The sequence below is a fragment of the Aquarana catesbeiana genome, linkage group LG09 (genome assembly GCF_042186555.1).
Source record: "Aquarana catesbeiana isolate 2022-GZ linkage group LG09, ASM4218655v1, whole genome shotgun sequence".
Classification (NCBI taxonomy): domain Eukaryota; kingdom Metazoa; phylum Chordata; class Amphibia; order Anura; family Ranidae; genus Aquarana; species Aquarana catesbeiana.
In genome coordinates, this window is record NC_133332.1 from 42,201,625 (window position 1) to 42,225,505 (window position 23,881).

The 23,881-nt window shown below is 42.1% G+C and overlaps 1 protein-coding gene across 1 annotated transcript in view; it reads left to right on the forward strand.

The window, feature by feature from the left end:
• Window positions 1–21,185, forward strand: part of LOC141107547 (T-cell surface glycoprotein CD1b1-like) — a 188,612-nt gene extending 167,427 nt beyond the window's left edge. Inside the window, exon 6 of the mRNA XM_073598361.1 lies at window positions 20,985–21,185. Coding sequence (XP_073454462.1) covers window positions 20,985–21,051 — 67 coding nt within the window. The 3' untranslated portion in view covers window positions 21,052–21,185. The remainder of the gene's footprint in view (window positions 1–20,984) is intronic.
• Window positions 21,186–23,881: the final 2,696 nt, after the last annotated feature.

Consider the following 23,881-nt stretch of genomic DNA (forward strand, 5'->3'; position numbering starts at 1 on the left):
ACCCGCGAACGGACCGAAAGTTCGCACGAACGTTAGAACCCCATTGACGTCTATGGGACTCGAACGTTCGAAATCAAAAGTGCTCATTTTAAAGGCTAATTTGCATGGTATTGTCCTAAAAAGGGTTTGGGGACCCGGGTCCTACCCCAGGGGACATGTATCAATGCAAAAAAAACTTTTAAAAACGGCCGTTTTTTCGGGAGCAGTGATTTTAATGATGCTTAAAGTAAAAAAAAAAAAGTGAAATATTCCTTTAAATATCGTACCTGGGGGGTGTCTATAGTATGCCTGTAAAGTGACGCGTGTTTCCCATGTTTAGAACAGTCCCTGCACCAAATGTCATTTTTAAAGGAAAAAATCTCATTTAAAACTGCTTGCGGGTTTAATGTCATGTCGGGTCATGGCAATATGGATGAAAATCAGTGAGACAAACGGCATGGGTACCCCCCCAGTCCATTACCAGGCCCTTTGGGTCTTGTATGGATATTAAGGGGAACCCCGCACCCAAATTAAAATAAGGAAAGGTGTGGGGCCACCAGGCCCTATTTACTCTGAACAGCAGTATACAGGCGGTGCAAACAAGACAGGGACTGTAGGTTTGTTGTTAAGTAGAATCTGTTTGTAATTTTGAACATTTTTAACGTGTTTAGCTCCAGCCAAAAAATCTTTTCTAAGCTTTTTGGAAAACATAGGGAAGGGTTATCACCCCTGTGACATTTGTTTTGCTGTCTTTCCTCCTCTTCAGAAGATTTCACCTCACTTTTTTGTCCCAATGAAAAATGTTTTTTGAAAATTTGGGTTTTTTTGTGGAACAAGGATTGGAAAGCATCAGTGGAAAGGAGAAATTGTTTTCCCATATTAACTCTTACAGGAGAGAATTTCCCTTCCTAGGGGTAGATTTCATCTCACTTCCTGTTGTCTCCTTCCGTTTGCAAGTAGGAGTCGTTTGTAAGTTAGATGTTTGAAAGTAGGGTCCTGCCCTATATACTCAGCAGAAATTTGGGCCTTAGGTGTTGCTGTGGCCACAACACTGTAAGCCCTCACAGGGCCCTGCTGTGAAATATTAGATCAAGAATTGTAATTACATGCCCCTGTTGAACAGGAGCTGAAAAATTAGGCCTTAGGCACTGGTGCTGGTGCCACAACACTGCAACCCCTCACAGACACTCTAGTTGGAACGCAGGAACGAGCCCTGCTGCAAATTATTGCTTCAAAAATTGTAATTACACGCCCCTGTTAAACAGGGGCTGAAAAATTGTGCCTTAGGCACTGGTGGTGGCGCCCAGAACCAAAAATGTTCTTACAAGCTATCAGCGTGATGATTGAGGAGGAAGAGGATAATTACTCAGGGATAGTCACTCAGCATCAGCATAGGCAGTCTTTGAAGGGATCTGAGATTTCAAAAAAAATTATTCGGTTACATCAGCATCAGGTGCTTGGTAGCTGGTGGTGATCCAAGACTCATTCATTTTTATGAAGGTCAGCCGATCGACCGAGTCGGTGGACAGACGCACCCTGTGATCGGTTACCACGCCTCCAGCAGCACTGAATGTGCGTTCCGAAAGAACGCTGGATGCAGGACAGGCCAGTAGCTCAATTGCATACTGTGCAAGCTCTGGCCAGTGATCCATCCTCAAGACCCAGTAACCCAGAGGATTTTCGGTGGGAAAGGTGTCCAAGTCTGATCTTGCCCCTAGGTATTCCTGCACCATGTAAAACAGACGCTGGCGATGGTTGCTGGAACCGATCATACCTTGGGGCTGCGGACCAAAAAATTGTCTGAACGCATCGGTCAGACGGCCACCTTCTCCACCGCTCCTTCTTTGACTGACCGAAGCCTCAGCAACACGTTGTCCAGAAACAGGAGTTTGTAACCTCCCAGTCTCTGGGAACGCGTTGCACAGACCTTTCTGCAAGGCCTCCCGAAGATGTTTCATCCTCTGCTCCCTCTGCGATGGCAAGATAAGGTCCGCAACCTTACCCTTGTAACGTGGATCAAGGAGGGTTGCCAGCCAGTATTGGTCCTTCTCCTTGATACCACGAATACGAGGATCCTTACGCAGGCTTTGCAGGATCAGGGAGGCCATGCAGCGTAGGTTTGCTGAGGCATTCGGTCCGGAGTCCTCTGGGTCACTAAGAACGACATGGTCCGCAGCCACCTCCTCCCAGCCACGTACAAGTCCATGTGTTTCTTGGGACTGATCCCTTAAAGACTGCTGCTGATGCTGAGTGCCAGGCTCCACCTCCATACTGACACAATCTTCCTCCTCCTCCTCTTCCTCCTCGTCCTCTTCCTGTGTGATCGGCGGGCACGCAGGAACACTGTCTGGATAAAGGGGGCCTTGAGAGCTAAGGAAGTCCTCCTCTTCCTGCCTCTGTTCTGCCTCAAGTGCCCTGTCCATTATTCCACGCAGCGTGTGCTCCAACAGGTGGACAAGGGGGACAGTGTCACTGATGCATGCACTGTCACTGCTCACCATCCTCGTGGCCTCCTCGAATGGTGACAGGACAGTGCATGCATCCCTGATCATGGCCCACTGGCGTGGGGAAAAAAAACCAAGCTCCCCTGACCCTGTCCTGGTGCCATAGTCGCACAGGTACTCATTGATGGCCCTCTGCTGCGTGTGCAGCCGCTGCAGCATGGCCAACGTTGAGTTCCACCTGGTGGGCATGTCACAGATTAGGCGGTTCTTGGGCAGGTTAAACTCCTTTTGGAGGTCCGTCAGCCGAGCACTGGCATTATATGACCGGCGGAAATGCACACAGACTTTCCTGGCCTGCCTCAGGACATCCTGTAAGCCCGGGTACCTGCCCAAGAACCGCTGCACCACCAAGTTAAGGACGTGAGCCAAACAGGGCACATGGGTCATTTGTCCCTGTCGGAGGGCAGAGAGGAGGTTGGTGCCATTGTCGCAAACCACCATTCCTGCCTTAAGTTGGCGTGGCGTCAACCACCTCTGAACCTGCCCCTGCAGAGCTGACAGAACCTCTGCCCCAGTGTGGCTCCTGTCCCCCAAGCACACCAGCTCAAGCACCGCATGGCATCTTTTGGCCTGCGTACTTGCGTAGCCCCTTGAACGCCTACGGAGCACCGCTGGTTCCGAGGAAGAGGCCATGGAGGAAGAAGAAGAGGAGGGGGTGGAGGAGAGAGGTGTGTCACAATCAGCATTTTGGAGGCGTGGTGGCGGAACAACCTCCAACACTACTGCACCTTGTCCTGCATCCTTCCCAGCTGCCAGCAGAGTCACCCAATGCGCCGTGAAACTTAGGTAACGTCCCTGTCCATGCCTGCTGGACCATGAGTCAGCGGTAATATGCACCTTACCGCTGACCGCCCTGTCCAGCGAGGCATGGACATTGCCTTCCACATGCCGGTAGAGAGCCGGAATCGCCTTCCGTGAGAAAAAGTGGCGTTTGGGTACCTGCCACTGAGGAACCGCACATTCCACAAACTCACGGAAGGGGGCAGAGTCTACCAACTGAAAAGGCAGCAGTTGAAGTGCTAGCAATTTTGCCAAGCTAGCATTCAACCGCTGGGCATGTGGATGGCTGGGAGCAAACTTCTTTCGGCGGTGCAGCAGCTGGGGCAGGGAAATTTGCCTGGTACAATCTGACGTCGGTGTACCAAAAGCAGATTGCCCACAAGTACTTGGCTGTGACACACCTAATTCTACACCTTCATTCCTCTCACTGCAGGTCTCAGAGAGGACTGAAGGTCTAGTGGGGTTGGAAATCTCAGCTGATGAGGAGCAAGGAGAGATCCACTTTGTTCTTTGGTGTGGGTCTTTTAGATACGCTTGCCAACGAACTGCATGGCAGGTCAACATATGTCTGGTCAAGCATGTGGTACCCAAGCGGGAGATGTTTTGGCCACGCGAGATACGCTTGAGACATATGTTGCAAATAGCAGCGGTGCGATCTGATGCACTCGTCTCAAAAAAGGCCCACACCAAAGAACTTTTTGAATAACGCGCAGAGACTGCAGCACCCTGCACATGTGGAGCTTTGGGGTGTGATGCAGTCAATGTGCTGCCCTTAGGCTGGCCCCTGGAGGGCATCCTGCCTCGTTGGTGATGTGCTGCCGCCTCCTCCTCCTCCTCCTCCTCCTCCTCTCTCCTATCAGGCACCCACGTTGAGTCAGTGACCTCATCATCCCCTCCCTCCTCATCACTGGAGCAAACCTGGCAGTATGCTGCAGCAGGGGGAGCATGACTGCCAGATTGCTGTCCTTCTTGGGCACCCCCTCTGTCCGCGCTCATGTTACTGCCTTCATCGAGCTCAGTATCGTCATCAGAGCCTTCCAAACGCTGGGCATCCTCCTGGAGCATGTACCCAACACTGTGGTCAAACAGTTCGAGGGAATCCTCATGAGGACATGGTGGAGCTAGGGAAGGAGTCACTGATGACATTGAGCTGAGGGAAGAGGCCGCTGCTTTGCCAGACAAAGCACCCTGGGCATGGGTGAGAGAGGATGAGGAGGATGAGGACGGCTTGGTCATCCACTCGACCAAGTCTTCCGCATGTTGCGGCTCAACACGGCCAGCTGCCGAAAAAAAGGCCAAGCGTGTCCCATGGCCACGTGCTGATGAGGATGCACCGTCTCCACGACCAGCACTAGACACAGAGCCTGCTTGCCCTCTCTTATTGGCTTGTGACTGTCTGCCTCTCCTTCTTGGCCTTCCAGACATACTAATGGCCTGTAGCTGCACTAAGCTGGGATAGAACACCTGTAATTTTCTTCAAGTAGCTTTATATACTGTAACCAGACAAGCCTGCCTGTCAGTAGGAAGATAACAGGAACGGATCTAGCTGAACACTGTGAGCAGGACGCACTGTACTAAATGTAAATAGTCTAGCTGCCTGACCGTGGTACTAATAGGATCAAATAGAACACCTGTAATTTTCTTCAGGTAGCTTTATATACTGTAACCAGACAAGCCTGCCTGTCAGTAGGAAGATAACAGGAACGGATCTAGCTGTACACTGTGAGCAGGACGCACTGTACTAAATGTAAATAGTCTAGCTGCCTGACCGTGGTACTAATAGGATCAAATAGAACACCTGTAATTTTCTTCAGGTAGCTTTATATACTGTAACCAGACAAGCCTGCCTGTCAGTAGGAAGATAACAGGAACGGATCTAGCTGTACACTGTGAGCAGGACGCACTGTACTAAATGTAAATAGTCTAGCTGCCTGACCGTGGTACTAATAGGATCAAATAGAACACCTGTAATTTTCTTCAGGTAGCTTTATATACTGTAACCAGACAAGCCTGCCTGTCAGTAGGAAGATAACAGGAACGGATCTAGCTGAACACTGTGAGCAGGACGCACTGTACTAAATGTAAATAGTCTAGCTGCCTGACCGTGGTACTAATAGGATCAAATAGAACACCTGTAATTTTCTTCAGGTAGCTTTATATACTGTAACCAGACAAGCCTGCCTGTCAGTAGGAATTTAACAGGAACGGATCTAGCTGAACACTGTGAGCAGGACGCACTGCACTAAATGTAAATAGTCTAGAAGATAACAGGAACGGATCTAGCTGAACACTGTGAGCAGGACGCACTGCACTAAATGTAAATAGTCTAGAAGATAACAGGAACGGATCTAGCTGAACACTGTGAGCAGGACGCACTGCACTAAATGTAAATAGCAGGAACGGATCTAGCTGAACACTGTGAGCAGGACGCACTGCACTAAATGTAAATAATCTAGAAGATAACAGGAACGGATCTAGCTGAACACTGTGAGCAGGACGCACTGCACTAAATGTAAATAGCAGGAACGGATCTAGCTGAACACTGTGAGCAGGACGCACTGCACTAAATGTAAATAGTCTAGAAGATAACAGGAACGGATCTAGCTGAACACTGTGAGCAGGACGCACTGCACTAAATGTAAATAGCAGGAACGGATCTAGCTGAACACTGTGAGCAGGACGCACTGCACTAAATGTAAATAGTCTAGAAGATAACAGGAACGGATCTAGCTGAACACTGTGAGCAGGACGCACTGCACTAAATGTAAATAGCAGGAACGGATCTAGCTGAACACTGTGAGCAGGACGCACTGCACTAAATGTAAATAGTCTAGAAGATAACAGGAACGGATCTAGCTGAACACTGTGAGCAGGACGCACTGCACTAAATGTAAATAGCAGGAACGGCTCTAGCTGAACACTGTGAGCAGGACGCACTGCACTAAATGTAAATAGCAGGAACGGATCTAGCTGAACACTGTGAGCAGGACGCACTGCACTAAATGTAAATAGCAGGAACGGATCTAGCTGAACACTGTGAGCAGGACGCACTGCACTAAATGTAAATAGCAGGAACGGATCTAGCTGAACACTGTGAGCAGGACGCACTGCACTAAATGTAAATAGCAGGAACGGATCTAGCTGAACACTGTGAGCAGGACGCACTGCACTAAATGTAAATAACAGGAACGGATCTAGCTGAACACTGTGAGCAGGACGCACTGCACTAAATGTAAATAGCAGGAACGGATCTAGCTGAACACTGTGAGCAGGACGCACTGCACTAAATGTAAATTGCAGGAACGGATCTAGCTGAACACTGTGAGCAGGACGCACTGCACTAAATGTAAATAGTCTAGAAGATAACAGGAACGGATCTAGCTGAACACTGTGAGCAGGACGCACTGCACTAAATGTAAATAGCAGGAACGGATCTAGCTGAACACTGTGAGCAGGACGCACTGCATTAAATGTAAATAGTCTAGATAGAAGATAACAGGAACGGATCTAGCTAAACTGAATACAGTGTATATATATATATGCAACACCTGGGATGCATATATATACACAATACACTGTAAGTGCAGCTAACTGACTGACTGTTCTGCCTAATCTATCTAACTCAAATCAAATGACACTGTCTCTCTCTCTCTCTATCTCTCAGCACACCGGAACACACACTACACAGGGCCGCCGTGCAGGCGGCCTTATATAGTGTGGGGTGTGTACTAAATCCCCTGAGCCATAATTGGCCAAAGCCACCCTGGCTTTGGCCAATTACAGCTCTCTCTACTGACGGCGCTGTGATTGGCCAAGCATGCGGGTCATAGTGCATGCTTGGCCAATCATCAGCCAGCAATGCACTGCGATGCCGCAGTGAATTATGGGCCGTGACGCGCCACACGAATTTAGCGCGAACGGCCCATAACGTTCGCAATTCGGCGAACGATCGAACAGCCAATGTTCGAGTCGAACATGGGTTCGACTCGAACACGAAGCTCATCCCTATCCTTCTTCTTTATATGTGTGAAAAAGTAGTGAAGTCCTTCTGTGTGTGAGTAAAGGACATGTGTTGTGTTGTGTCGTGTAGTGAAGTGTAGTGAAGTGTGTGGTGCGTCCTGAAGTGAAGTGTCACTCTGTTTTTATACTATTTCAAATCAACTAGTCAGCAGACTAAAGCCATAGCCATATACGGCTAGAACTAAAAATGAAATGATCATATTTGTGATTCTTCTAAATATTCTCTTTGCCAACAGCTGACACGTCTCTTAAACTTCTTTGATTGTCAGTAACACACAACAGATTCTTATAAAAAACTAAAGGTGAATGACCTTTCCAAATGGCCAAATTCTTGTAATGGATATTCTTTAAGCTACAGAAATGCAATTCTGTACCAAAACTTACAAATGCATATTAAACTATAATTGGAAACATATAAACATATATTACTTCACACAAACTCAATCTAGCTAACTAATTAAATAACTATATCAAATAACTAACTATATTATAGATAATATATGTTTTTACTTTTAAAAAGATCTTTGCAATAAAGTCTATGACAGACACAGTATATTCTTATCTGTGACACCACTGACCTACTGACCTTAGTCATTAACTTTGCACATGAAGAACAACTGTTACAAAAATGACATGCACACAACCTAGCTATTTCAAGATTTGTCTTATGCTGAGCTGAGTGAGCTTTTTCAAAGTCAAAGCATAAAAGGGAACCCAGACTGCATACTTACAGATCTTGATTATAAAGCCAAATTAATATAATTATTCTACAATTCCCCCTGAATATAATTTATTATATTAACTAAATTACGCACACTCCATTTGTGGCCCTTTCATACACATTTTGAATCAGTTGCTCCAGATGTACCACAGCTCATCATAGGATCAGATAAGCCTGAAGTAATTTTCCGACTAAAAATACCTGTCATAATTTTTCACCTTTTTTCATTTCTTCCTTAATCAATTTATAAAATTGTTTCATTCTAACCATAATACAGATTTGAAATAAAATACATAATATCATGATAATAAATATAATAACTATAGGATGCAATAATATATTTCCGGCAGCAGTTGTCACTGAGGTATTTCCTCAAACTAAAAAATTACTGCTGATTACATCCTACCCATTTAGTTCTTATTTTTACCAATTATTTTATCTATTTTATTACCAATTCTTTAGAAACAAAAAGTATAATTCCAATGTACCTTAAAAATAACAAAATAATCTTTCCAATTGGCATCCCAATTGACATAAAAATAAAGTAAAGGAAAAAGCTGCTGCGCCCACCAAACAAACCAAATATATATATGGAATACAAAGTGTAGTGAAAACTATAAGCTGCCAACACCACCAATTAGACTAATTGTGACAACAAATATAAGAAAAAAAGTGTAGCGCTATAGTATGTCAGTCAAAAACATTAAGGTGTACTGATTGACCAGTAGTGTATATCCCAAAAGTTAAATGGTATTGGATCACATATACAAAAGTAATAAAACAGTGAAAATTCCAAAATTTACAAAGAAAACCACTCTTATTAAAACCTTTAAGATATAACAATATAAAGAGTGTGTATCACACAGATTAAACCCAAACCCTTATAGCTGACCACAAGCATATAGGGATGGGAGCAAGTGATAAGTCCCTGAAGTGAGAGAAGTTCTTTTAATCAGGTAGAGACCTCTTAGAACATGGATCCAGATCTCATAGAAATGGTTGTTAATGGTGGACTCCTCCACTGATCAGCCTGATGCAAAGAATAACATAAAATGCCCTTACCAGACGCGGTGGACTCACAAGCCATACAGCGGTGAGTCGTACGAGCTTGAACCGTGTAGCACGGTAGGGTTATAGCTGTTCCTGGTCTGCACCCCGATGGTCTTGAGAAGGACTCCAGTCCTGAGCAGTCTCTCGATTCGTCCTCCAGCACTCTCTTGGGTCTCAGGTAGTTAGAGGTAGGGAAAAAGTGGACGAAAAGAAGCTCCACATAGTGTAAATCCAATCAATCAGGAGATTTATTGTATAAAAAATTTCCAACGAAAAAGTTCCAAATAAAAACAAACATTCATAAAAACGTAATTAGCGCAGTAGACAGATGGTATAAGGTAGCGTCCTACACCCGACGCGTTTCGTCTGAAAAGACATCAACTGGGGTTTTTTATACAATAAATCTCCTGATTGATTGGATTTACACTATGTGGAGCTTCTTTTCGTCCACTTTTTCCCTACCTCTAACTACCTGAGACCCAAGAGAGTGCTGGAGGACGAATCGAGAGACTGCTCAGGACTGGAGTCCTTCTCAAGACCATCGGGGTGCAGACCAGGAACAGCTATAACCCTACCGTGCTACACGGTTCAAGCTCGTACGACTCACCGCTGTATGGCTTGTGAGTCCACCGCGTCTGGTAAGGGCATTTTATGTTATTCTTTGCATCAGGCTGATCAGTGGAGGAGTCCACCATTAACAACCATTTCTATGAGATCTGGATCCATGTTTTAAGAGGTCTCTACCTGATTAAAAGAACTTCTCTCACTTCAGGGACTTATCACTTGCTCCCATCCCTATATGCTTGTGGTCAGCTATAAGGGTTTGGGTTTAATCTGTGTGATACACACTCTTTATATTGTTATATCTTAAAGGTTTTAATAAGAGTGGTTTTCTTTGTAAATTTTGGAATTTTCACTGTTTTATTACTTTTGTATATGTGATCCAATACCATTTAACTTTTGGGATATACACTACTGGTCAATCAGTACACCTTAATGTTTTTGACTGACATACTATAGCGCTACACTTTTTTTCTTATATCCCAATTGACATCTCTGTTGGCATCCCTGGTACCTTCAGATCTTTAATTCTTAACCATAACTTTAGCTACTGGAATAAATTACTAAACATACTCATTAGAAGTAGAAATCTCATTCAAGACATGATTTCTATTCAAATTTAGCAAAGGCCTAGCCATGTTTTGTGAACAACTTCTGAAATACCTGCACCTGTTGTTTGCAAAGTTTACAACCACACTTCTTTCTATACAACAGATTATATCAAAATAACAGAGTATGCTAATCTCAAAAGACATCCTGTCATTAACTCAAAAAGTTAACAAACCCTATGTTTAGAAAATAATAAAGTTTTTAAACTAAGACTATAACAGGTAAATAAGTCACCCAATCTTTACCTTATTCTTGAATCATCTTACCCTATTTAGACTTTATAATACTATTCATATGTTCTACAATACCTAAGTACTTAAGATGATAAGAAACAAAAACTTTACTAAATACCTAAAATTGCATACATGTCCTGCAAAATTTTAAATCATAATCTGATTCCATGGTTTGAAATCCAACCCCAATGGAATATGACATAAGTTCACAACAACTTAGCTTTTGTTAAATATATTATTTTTCCTAGAATAACCTCAATTAATTTATCAAAAAGAAACATTAACTAAAAAAACAACATCCTTGTATCCTCCTTAAGCAGGAAAAAACTAATATAATCTATATGGATTTGCCAAATTCCTCAATACTTTGTAGTATTAGGTTACTTTTTCCTATTGGATTGTTTAAATAAAACATTATTCAGAAGTTTGATGACAAAGTGTTCTAAAATGAGCAGTTCAGAATTCCTTTCATTAGCTTAAACAAAAAAAAATCAATCAGTCAGTCAGTCAGGTACCTGGATATGCAAAAAGAAATATTTTCATTTAAAAATAACTCTATTCATTATTGTTGGAATTATTTTTTTACAATAAATATTATCTTCATCAGTCTGTACTGATTCTAACTAAAACAAAATGTCATAGTCCCACTCTTTATCCTGTGACTAATATTAAATCTTGTAAAAGAATAATCTTACCAGATTGTTGTATTTTTTTCTTTTACACTGACAATTTAGGTTGGGCTTTCCCAAATATTCTATTTCTGAAAGAAATGTGATCATGTTGAAATTTCTTTTCAGAACCAAAAACATTCCTCTCATACAATATGATTGAATGAACCACACATGCTCTGTCACTCTGACTGCTAAACACATGGCAGTCTAAAGTTCAGCTTTTAATGCAGACACTTACAGAAAGTTTAATATTGTCATTCCATTGTGCCAATATTTGGATCCATCTATAGAAGCACAAGAAATTCTTTCCCAATAAATGTCCACTAAAAGTTGACAAAGTGACTTTTTCCTTCATTTATACAACTGTGGTTCTATCCCTCACACTGCATCTATTTAATCCCCATGTATTTTTATATACCACTACAACTGATCTTTTTAACATCCAATTGCCACTAGACAAAGCTGTGTGTATTGACACCTCCTGTTTTCCTTGTAATAACACCTTTAGTGTAACGTAAGATGCTTTTCAAAACAAATGGTGCAAAACTCACAATGTCTCAGATCTGTAGCACTGAACAATGCTCTCCTAACACATTTTTTTTATAAATACCAATGAAATTGTCTCATCATCCACATACACTTGAATATAAAATGGCTGAGAGAGATCTCTATATTAATCAAAAATACTAAATTAATAAGGGCTTTCTTTAGATCTTCAAATTATTGTATACAAGTTCTCTCTTGTAATTAAAAATATTTGCCCTACAGTAAGCCTATATAATTCATTAAAATTTACTCAAATACTTTGTCTAGAAAAATCTCAATGAACTCTTGAGAAAAGTTATTAAGACCCAAAAAATCTTATTTTTTTAAAAACAATTACTTTAATAAGTAATAATACCTTTTAAAAATGTATTTTTTCTCATCCATGAACCCTCTTCCAGATATTTGGAAGACTTTGATCCACAGAAGTGAAAACTGTCATGACATGATGACTAGTCTGTGTAACTTGATCTGCATTTCTCTGTTGGCAATACACTCCTCGCATGTCACAAACTCTTCAGAGAATGATCTGTTACAATCAGTTTAGCTATCATGCTTTGTATACAATACACTGTACAATTCGGTAACAATCTAGTTTTTCGTTTTTAAAATGTTTAACCTTTTTACCACTTTTTAAACATATTTTGTTTGTACATCTGCCAAAAATCATGTACACTACGTTATATGACTTTCCTGATTATAGTAATGACAAAAAAATTGTTTAGAGGAAAATCTCGTGAAACTCACAGATTGGGTCCTGCCCAAAAACTGCGATAGGCCTTTTCCCCGAGAAAACTCCTCCATCAATCAAAGTCCTTACTTTTACCAGAAATACTAATTTACAAAGACTATTAACAATTGCTATTTTTTACAATTTTTTTAGATTGAACAAAACTTTCATATTTTAATATTTTCTCTGGGTAGTCTTGAATAAATTAGAACAATGTACTACTTTTAATTTAATAACCAAATCTAAGTTTGGAATTTTTTTTTTTTAAAAATTGTTCAATCCTTAACTTATTATTTCTTACAACCAAATCTGTAGGATTTTTGTAAGGCACTAAACACCATGTTTTTTCCATTATCTCAATTTCATACAGTTCTTTCCACAATCTTAATCTATACTTTTTTCTCTGAAAACTTTTTTCTTGCCCCCTATTTATGTGTTTTAAAATGACCACGTGTAATAACACACATTTTCTGTTTTTCAGGGCTAAAATATTCATAAACATTTACATGCAGCATTAAACTTAGTTTCCTTGTTAAATAACTTCTTTACACTCTGGCATTAATTAATTACCTTACTACTGCATGTATTCCTGTATTCCATATATATGGAATGTATCAATTTCCCGATGGTACAGGAAAATACTTCTGAGCCTTGAGATGTTAACCATCCCATGTTACCCTTTTTATATAAACAAACACACTCACCCCTTGTTAGTATGATAGTCCTTGTGTGCACTTAAAAAAACAAGAGATGAATAATGTCCTTTAACTTTGTTGTTCGTTGCCTTTTCTTTAGTTTTTTTGCGTTTTCTTTCTTTCGTTGCTTCTTCTTTCCTTTGTTGCCTTTTCTTGGAAGAATCATTTTCTTGTAGCTTTTTGCCTTGTTCCTTGTATTGTGTGCTGTAGTGTGCTTTAGTGTGCTTTAGTGTTCTTGCCTGTTGATTTTTCTTTGCCTGCTTCTTGGACTTTCCATCTTCAAACATTAAAATCCGACTTTCATCTTAGCTTACCAAATAGTACATACATTACATACATCTGCCTGTTGTACCTCAATGGTAGCTTTTTCAAATAACGTGAAGTCTCAGTTCTTAGGAACTAACCTTGGCAGAAATCTTCACGTACGTAACGTTACGTTTTCACAAAGTCTTGGATTTCCAACCATAGCTTGAAGCATACCGTCCAAATGGCCTTGTCAATCAACTTCATAGGCTGGGTCTTCCTTTTTTTTTTTTTCTTCAAAGTTACAAACTTTGGCTAGAGGTGAGAAAACAGACATAGAAAAACTCACCCGCGACTTTTATTGAACTGTTGTCCACATCTGACGCAAACGCCTCCGTCTAGGTTCTTTACTTAGTTTCTTCTTGGAGCTGCTTGTTCCTCCATATTTGATTATCAGATGCCATATCTTATTTAGAAGAATTTCTCGTCTTTAGCTGGCTCAGTTCCTTGGACCTTGCATCCTTGTCTGATGGAACACAAACGCCGCTTTCTAGGTTCTTTGATCGTTTTTTCCCGAGACTTGATCAATCATGAAAATGTGTGAGTCTCCCCCCTTTGTCGAGGAGCAGGGAAAAAAAACTGGACTGGCTGGCAATCGCCAATGTAAAAATGTGGAGAGGGTGTAAAAACCTTCTCCTCTCAGACACGTGTTATGTCAACAGTGTCTTAGGCGTTTTGTTCAAAAGTTCAGTAGCCAGGCTGTCTTAAAACAAAGTGTGAGTTTATTTGGTCACACTTGGCAACAACTTGAAAATATATACAAAGTTAAATTCTTCTTACAGCTTGATGTAGTAAAACAAAAGATAATAGGAACAAAAACTTGAAATCAAGAAAGTTCAAGAGATGTTTCAGCTCCGTCTGTGCTCTTCTATGTCAGAGAGGTGTCTGCTCTAGCAGCTGTTTGTGAGGTAGGCTGTATTTAGGCCTAATGTAAACAAAACGTCTTCTTCAATGTAAGGATGCGTGTGTCCTTCTTCTTTATGTGTGTGAAAAAGTAGTGAAGTCCTTCTGTGTGTGAGTAAAGGACATGTGTTGTGTTGTGTCGTGTAGTGAAGTGTAGTGAAGTGTGTGGTGCGTCCTGAAGTGAAGTGTCACTCTGTTTTTATACTATTTCAAATCAACTAGTCAGCAGACTAAAGCCATAGCCATATACGGCTAGAACTAAAAATGAAATGATCATATTTGTGATTCTTCTAAATATTCTCTTTGCCAACAGCTGACACGTCTCTTAAACTTCTTTGATTGTCAGTAACACACAACAGATTCTTATAAAAAACTAAAGGTGAATGACCTTTCCAAATGGCCAAATTCTTGTAATGGATATTCTTTAAGCTACAGAAATGCAATTCTGTACCAAAACTTACAAATGCATATTAAACTATAATTGGAAACATATAAACATATATTACTTCACACAAACTCAATCTAGCTAACTAATTAAATAACTATATCAAATAACTAACTATATTATAGATAATATATGTTTTTACTTTTAAAAAGATCTTTGCAATAAAGTCTATGACAGACACAGTATATTCTTATCTGTGACACCACTGACCTACTGACCTTAGTCATTAACTTTGCACATGAAGAACAACTGTTACAAAAATGACATGCACACAACCTAGCTATTTCAAGATTTGTCTTATGCTGAGCTGAGTGAGCTTTTTCAAAGTCAAAGCATAAAAGGGAACCCAGACTGCATACTTACAGATCTTGATTATAAAGCCAAATTAATATAATTATTCTACAGTGTGCATCTTCAAAATTTGGCTTTTCTTGGGGTGACTTCACCCCATCTGAACGCAATATCAAACACAGTTCCTAAATACTCATGTCTGATATTGCCTTCAAGTTCTACCAAATGTGAACTTTGTAAGTTCAAGATTTGTGTCTTTCTTGTTGGTTTTACACATGCCAGTTTTATGTTAAAAGGACATTTCTACTTTTTCTAATGCCACCCCAAAAATTGTTATACAACAAACATGTTGGTTTGTTTTAAAAACCTTTTCTAAATGCACATGTGATTGTGCAGGTATTAAAAAGATTGTTATTAATGAAGAATGTGTGGATAATTGTCTCAACGCTACTACACTTTTGGGGTGCTCTAATTGCTGTTTTCTGTGACAATGGGTGTTATTTCATAAGGGCAAATCCACTTTGCACTACAAGTGCAGTTTCAAGTGCACTTGTAGTGCAAAGTGTCTTTGCCTTTAGTAAATAACACCCAACAGTGCTTTGTAAGGTTACACAATCACGCCATTTTCAGGACTCACCACATTTCTGTCAGGGTCAGCTAAAACAAACACAAGCAGTAAATGTCACCAAAGATTTGCTTATTTTTTTTTAATTGATAAAGGTTTCACACATTGTCTGACATATTGATGGCCCCCCTACCCGCAAAGAACTCAAGGTATCTTAGACGGACATCACAGACACTCAGGGCAAGCCAGGACGGTCACATTCAAGCGCCGTCAGGGTTGTTTCATTTATAATTCCAGCCTCAGGCCCAACTGAGCCAGCATAGTTGGCAGAATGTTGACGTAAAAAGTTATGTAGAACACAGCACGCCAGGATAATATGATTCAGTTTATACTCCACCATATGTATGGGTGTAAGAAATAGGCGGAACCGGCTGGCCATGATTCCAAATGTGTTCTCCACCACTCTTCTGGCTCTGGCCAGCCGGTAATTAAAATCCCTCTGGTCCGGGGTGATGGCCACATAAGATGGTCCCCCAGCGCAAATGCTTCATCCGCAACGAAGGCGAATGGGAGTCCTTCCACATTGTCTTCTGGAGGTGGCAAGTCCAAGCTGCCATTCTGGAGACGCCTGTAAAACTCCATGTGGGTGATGACTCCACCATCAGACATCCGGCCATTCTTCCCCATGTCCACATACAGGAACTCGTAGTTAGCTGACACCACCGTCAACATCACAATACTATTGAACCCCTTATAATTATAATAGTACGACCCCGAGTTGGGTGGTGGGACGATGTGTACGTGTTTCCCATCAATTGCCCCTCCGTAAGTTAGGAAAGGTCCACCGCTGGGCAAAGTGGGAGGCCACAGTCTGCCATTCCTGTGGCGTGGAAGGAAACTGTTGAGGAAAACAAAAAAAATTAGTCTTTTTGCACATAAACATGGAAAGCAGATTAGACACAAACATTCTTGCCCAACATCAAGATAACATTTATTAATGGGAATTTTTAAAGACCAAAGTATAAGGTACACCTATCAGATTCCCCCTCCCCCTCTCATGGGCCATTTCTAACATTATGGGGGGGAGCTCTTGGACAGGAAACCCTCTCCACTTCATTGAGAGATGAATGACTAAATAATGGGTATTACTTGGAACAGCCCCTCCTTAGTTACACTATTGGCAGCCCACTGGACAGGTAAGAAGTGTCATAAAACAAAGATATAAATACACACTGTACACATTTTAGCACATTTGGACATTCTGCTATTACCTATCTAGATAATAATAGTATAAAAAACTTTAAACAGTACCATTTGAAAGTATAGAGGCAGGCCCTTGCACTACATGCTTTGGGGAATTCATCCATAAATATGACCACAAAAGAGATGGGTATAGTGTGTATGGGTTTGGCAGCAGATATATGATTGAGGATAGATAGAGAATTGTTATCAGCTGACTTAGCAGTTGGGGGGAGGGAGGGTTCCAAATGATTTGGGGACCCCCCAAAAAAAGCCTCTGGCACTCTGCATGAATTTAAAGCACAAATCACATTTAAAAAAATTTTAGGGGGTGTTTGGGGTAAAGCACTACTATGGAGCTGATAAAATACATTGTTAAGTGACTACATGAGGTGAATATAGGGGCAGGAGAGCATGCTGGGGAGGTAAGTGAAGGCAAATATGTATGAAGGACAAAAAAATAATTGCATAAAAAACCAGCATGCATGAGGACAAAGGGGACAGCATATTACAATCATGGTAATTAGGGAATGAGGAAAGAAATACAACATATTATCAAACATTAAATACAATAAAATGTGATATTAAAGGATAAAAATCTTACCTTAATATACTCCTTCTGCAGGACCTGAATGATGGCAGAACAGGTCTCTGGGATAATGATCCCCAGAGCCTGCGGGGAGATGCCTGTCGAAAACTTCAAGTCCTGCAAGTTTCTCCCCGTTGCCAAGTACCGCAGGGTGGCGATGAGCCTCTGCTCTGGAGTGATGGCTTGCCTCATGCAGGTATCCTGCATGCTAATATAAGGGGTCAGCAAAGCCAACAAACGGTGAAATACGGGGTTCGTCATCCGGAAAAAGTTCCTGAAATCATCAGGATTATTCTCACGGATCTCATGGAGCAAAGGCATATGACAGAACTGGTTACGCTGAAGCAACCAATTCTTGGTCCATGAACTCCTCCCCACCCTGTTCATGGACTGGACTTGTGTCAAGGTCAGGACCCCAACACCAAGCCCCCGCACAGCCCCAAATCTACGAGGAGTACGTATACGCAACATGGCTAGAAAATGGTCGGCTGCTCAGAACGAACTAACAGAACGCACTGAAGAACAGCAAGGCCTGTGAAGAGCGACCTGAAAAACAGTAACGAACGAACAAGAACACAATGACTAATCAAAGTCACGCGTAGCTTGCTTGGACGCACTGAAGAGCAGATACAAACCCACAAGCACAAACTGAACAGCAGAAAACGATCTGAAAGCCACGAGTCTGAAAAAGCGCGAATCGTCTCTCACCAAACTTTTACTAACACGAGATTAGCAAAAGGAGCCCAAAGGGTGCCGCGCTTGGTTCTGAACTGGCCTTTTCTACTCTCGTCGTACGTGTTTGACGTCACCGCGTTCTTGGTGATCGGGTCCTGAAGGGACCTGAAGGGTCTGGGATAGATTTTGAGGGGGACCCCACACCATTTTTAAAAAAAATTTTGTCCGGGGTTCCCCTTCCTATCCATACCAGACCTGAAGGGCCTAGTATGGAATTTAGGGGGACCCCCCACGTCATTTTTTTTTTTTTTAATTTTGGTTTGGGGTTCCCCTGTGGGGAATTCCCATGCCGTTTTTTATCAATGAACTTTTATGTGTATTGTCGGACCGGCTATTAATTCATTAATAGCCGCAAGTAGTTTTAAATGACTTTTTTTCCTTTGAAATGTCATTTTGCTGTCACGCTGTTCTAAGAACGGGAAACATGCGCCCCTTTACAGGCATACTATAGACACCCCCCAGGTACGAAATTTAAAGGAATATTACACTTTTATTGTTTCACTTTAAGCATTATTAAAATCACTGCTCCCGAAAAAACGGCTGTTTTTAAAACTTTTTTTGCATTGATCCATGTCCCCTGGGGCAGGACCCAGGTCCCCAAACACTTTTTATGACAATACCATGCATATAAGCCTTTTAAATTATCACTTTTGATTTCTCCCATAGACTTTTAAAAGGTGTTCCGCGGGTTTCGAATTTGCCGCGAACACCCCAAATTGTTCGGAGAACTGGTGAACAGCCGATGTTCGAGTCGAACATGAGTTCAACTCGAACTCGAAGCTCATCCCTAGTTGTCAATCAGCATTTGGTCACACCTAGTCAGACCCACTGCTTTCTGTATTGACTGCACTGCCCCTGTTATTTAACCACTTCAGCTCCGGAAGGTTCACCCCCTTCCTTTTTTGTGATATGGCACTGCTTTACTTTAACTGACAATTGTGCAGTCTTGCGACGCTGTACCCAAATAAAATGTATGTCCTTTTTCTCCCACAAATAAAGCTTTCTTTTGGTGGTATTTGATTACCTCTGCCGTTTTTATTCGTTGCCCTATAAATAAAGGCAGACAATTTTGAAACAAAAACAATATTTTTTACTTTCTGCTATAAAACATTCCCAATAAAAAAATTTAAAAAATCAAATTTCTTTATCAATTTAGGGCAATATGTATTCTGCTACATGTTTTTGGTAATAAAAATTCCAATAAGAGTATATTGATTGGTTTGCATAAAACTTATGACGTCTACAAACTATGGGATATTTTTATGGAATTTTAATTTCAATTATTTATTTTTACTAGTAATGGCAATGATCAGCGACTTATAGCAGGACTGTGACATTGCGGCGGACAAATCGGACACCAAGTGACACTTTTTTGGGGACCAGTGACACCAATACAGTGATTAGTGCTAAAAAATATGCACTGTCACTGTACTAATGACACTGGCAGAGAAGGGGTTAACATCAGGGGTGCTCAAAGGGTCATCAGGGGCAATTAAATGTGTCCCTAGGGAGTGCTTGTACTGTGTGTGTGTGTGTGTGGGGGTGCTAGTACTGTGAGCAAGCAGAGATCCGTGTTCCTGCTTAGCAGAAACACAGGATCTCCGTCTACCTTTGTCACAGAACGACAATCTGCCGACCACCTTTCTGCCTCTGTCAGGAACGATCGGTGGGTCCCGATGGACATCGGGTCCGCCAGACCCGCTAATTGGCTCCAGCTGTGTCCAATCAAAACACGAAACTAAAAATGACGTACACGTACATGATTCTGCCTGTAGGAGCCACCACTCCACAGTACATGCATGTGTGGGGGTCGGCAAGTTGTTAAAACTCCCACTGTGAGTTGCAGTGCCTGGGAGGGAAAGCATGTGATACACAAATAAAGGATGATTTGGTTTACTCAGGGAAGGTAAAGTATTTTCTGTTTACCTTATGGGGCTTGAACATCACATAGTAACTGAATTTGGTACTTGTTTAAACAGTCTTTAGTTGTAAAGTAAGGGGAAGTCACATTCTTTTCAGGACAGAGAAGTGCACAACGTGGGCAGAGAAGACAACTGGTTTGCAAGATGTGTTAAAGAGGACATTTACATCCAACTGGAACAACCTTCCCTAAAGAGGGGTGGGGGCACTCTACACCACTTATCACCTACATTCTGTATCATCTCTCCCCTGGCATTTTGACAACAGTTCACACCTTCAGCCATGCAGCTTCAATTTTGTGTTACCAACTTTCACACTTACAATAATTTTCAGCATCTGCTTGATGCATTACATCAGTGGTTCTCAACTCGGTCCTCAAGTACCCCCAACAGGCCATGTTTTGGGAATTTCTCTTGGATAAAAATACCCAGCTATTGACTCTGATTTAAAGCACCTGTGCAAGATCAAGGAAAAACCTGAAAACATGGCCTGTTGGGGGATACTTGAGGGCTGAGGTTGAGAACCACTGTAATGCCTGGACTAAGCTAACTGAGCATTAATAGAAATGCTGGGGTATGTTCCTGACACTCATTTGAACTGAAGAAAATGAGACTATTTACAGACAACCTATTTACTTGTTCACTAAGCAGGCCAGGTTGATTGCAAATATGAGCTCAGCACAGCAAATCTCAGCTTCTCTTCTGGCAGACTGAAAGCAGAGCAGATTAACATATTTAGTCATCATTACACATACTATTTTGCAATCAGTTTACAGAAAAGTGTATTTGCTTTTTAGCATTACTTGAGCACCAATGTGATGTGTTTGTTTTGTTTTATAATGATTCCTTTAACTGCAAAATTACAGGTACTAACCAAAGTTATTTTTAAAATTAAACAGCAGATATACATCCATCATTGGACTAACTATGGATCGACTCTCCAGGAGAAGAGATGAGAACTATTAGTGAACTGTTACTGGAAAACAGACAAGAACTATACATAATTTCATCACAGCTTATACCTCTACCAAGTGTTAATTAATGAATTAAGCATTGTATGACAATATAATCAGTATCAAATACAAAACCAGTCTAGGGGATGTTGTTTTTATTTTTGAAGAGCTTAGATAAGAATGAAGGTATTGGTGGGATACTCCAAGAATGAGAACTATGTACATTGAGGACTTAATTTTCCTTTCTGCTTTAAGTAGTAGTAGAACAAGTAGAGCAAAGTCCTTTCTTTAGTGGACAATATCTAGACAGAACTCTTCAGGACATCAGTTGGTGTCCCCTTTAACAGACCCACACCCGACTAGCACTAGCCACCAGAGGAGTACCTACAGCACAAGGTCCCCAACATCCAGTAATATTGGTACTCATAAGGCCCAAGGACAGACGGATGCCCCCCAGTGATACCAGACAGATGTATGACAGACAGCTCCCCTCAGTCAGCTTCTTCTCAGCACCCGGGTCTCTGAATTCCTCCCTCTGGTCACCTACCTGAGACCTCCACATGGTAGCTTGTGCCAGAGAGGGAAGCATGCCCCTCTTAGGCTGCACACCTCCACTCTGGTACAAGAGCCAGAGCTCAGTGTTCACTGAATAAATACAGTCTCCCAGCTCGCCTTCAGAGCTTGCCTCTCTGGAATAAGCCAGGGCTGTATAAATATTAATGCTGCCATCTGCATAGCTTCACACCTATTATTCAGAAACTTCTGGATACAGAGGAAGCTAAAGACCAGACTGGCAGCAGCTGAACACACTTAGCAGACCTAACTAGACCTAACTAGCAGATTACAGCGTCACTAGATACGTTGAGCAGAATAAGTCTACCAAATAATTGCAGCCACATTGCCTAACTATTTTAACTATCCTAGCAGCTACTGTACCTAGGAGGGTGCAACATCTAATAAACAAATTATCAAATAATAATATGTGGAGGATATGGAGATGAGCGATGGATGGGGTAAGGGGAACTTATAAGCAGTGCTTTAACAAGGTGAAGGGGCAGTCTGTGTTTCAATATACAGCAGTGTGGCTGTGAAGGCACAACACCCCTTCTCTCCTATACATAGTGCTCATTTGTCATACCCTCCACACTCCTCTCCTGTACATACTGCTCACTGTCATATCCTAACCACACTTCTCTCCTATACATAGTGCTCACTTGTCATACCCTCCACACTCCTTTCCTGTACATACTGCTCACTGTGATACCCTAACCACACTTCTCTCCTATACATAGTGCTCACTTGTCATACCCTCCACACACCTATGTACATAGTGCAGGCTGTCATACCCTCCACACTCCTCTCCTGTACATACTGCTCACTAGGGATGAGCCGAACACCCCCCTGTTCGGTTCGCACCAGAACATGCGAACAGGAAAAATGTTCGTTCGAACACGCGAACACTGTTAAAGTCTATGGGACACGAACATGAATAATCAAAAGTGCTAATTTTAAAGGCTAATATGCAAGTTATTGTCATAAAAAGTGTTTGGGGACCTGGGTCCTGCCCCAGGGGACATGGATCAATGCAAAAAAAAGTTTTAAAAACGGCCGTTTTTTCAGGAGCAGTGATTTTAATAATGCTTAAAGTCAAACAATAAAAGTGTAATATCCCTTTAAATTTCGTACCTGGGGGGTGTCTATAGTATGCCTGTAAAGGGGCGCATGTTTCCCGTGTTTAGAACAGTCTGACAGCAAAATGACATTTTGAAGGAAAAAACTCATTTAAAACTACCCGCGGCTATTGCATTGCCGACAATACACATAGAAGTTCACTGATAAAAACGGCATGGGAATTCCCCAAAGGGGAACCCCGAACCAAAATAAAAAAAAAAAAAATGACGTGGGAGTCCTCCTAAATTCCATACCAGGCCCTTCAGGTCTGGTATGGATATTAAGGGGAACCCCGGCCAAAATAAAAAAAAAAAAAATGACGTGGGGTTCCCCCTAAATACCATACCAGACCCTTCAGGTCTGGTATGGATTTTAAGGGGAACCCCGCGCCAAAAAAAAAAAAAAAACGGCGTGGGGTCCCCCCAAAAATCCATACCAGACCCTTATCCGAGCACGCAACCTGGCAGGCCGCAGGAAAAGAGGGGGGGACGAGAGTGCGGCCCCCCCTCCCTCCTGAACCGTACCAGGCCACATGCCCTCAACATTGGGAGGGTGCTTTGGGGTAGCCCCCCAAAACATGTTGATGAGGACAAGGGCCTCATCCCCACAACCCTGGCCGGTGGTTGTGGGGGTCTGCGGGTGGGGGGCTTATCGGAATCTGGAAGCCCCCTTTAACAAGGTGACCCCCAGATCCCGGCCCCCCCCTGTGTGAAATGGTAAGGGGGTACTTATGTACCCCTACCATTTCACGAAAAAAGCGTCAAAAATGTTAAAAATGACAAGAGACAGTTTTTGACAATTCCTTTATTTAAATGCTTCTTCTTTCTTCTATCTTCCTTCATCTTCTGGTTCTTCTGGTTCTTCTGGCTCTTCTGGTTCTTCCTCCGGCGTTCTCGTCCAGCATCTCGTCCGCGGCGTCTTCTATCTTCTTCTCCTCGGGCCGCTCCGCACCCATGGCATGGGGGGAGGCTCCCGCTCTTCTCTTCTTCTTTTCTTCTCTTCTTCTCTTCTTCATTTTCTTCTCCGGGCCGCTCCGCAATCCATGCTGGCATGGAGGGAGGCTCCCGCTGTGTGACGGCGCTCCTCTTCTGACAGTTCTTAAATAACTGGGGGGCGGGGCCACCCGGTGACCCCGCCCCCTCTGACGCACGGTGACTTGACGGGACTTCCCT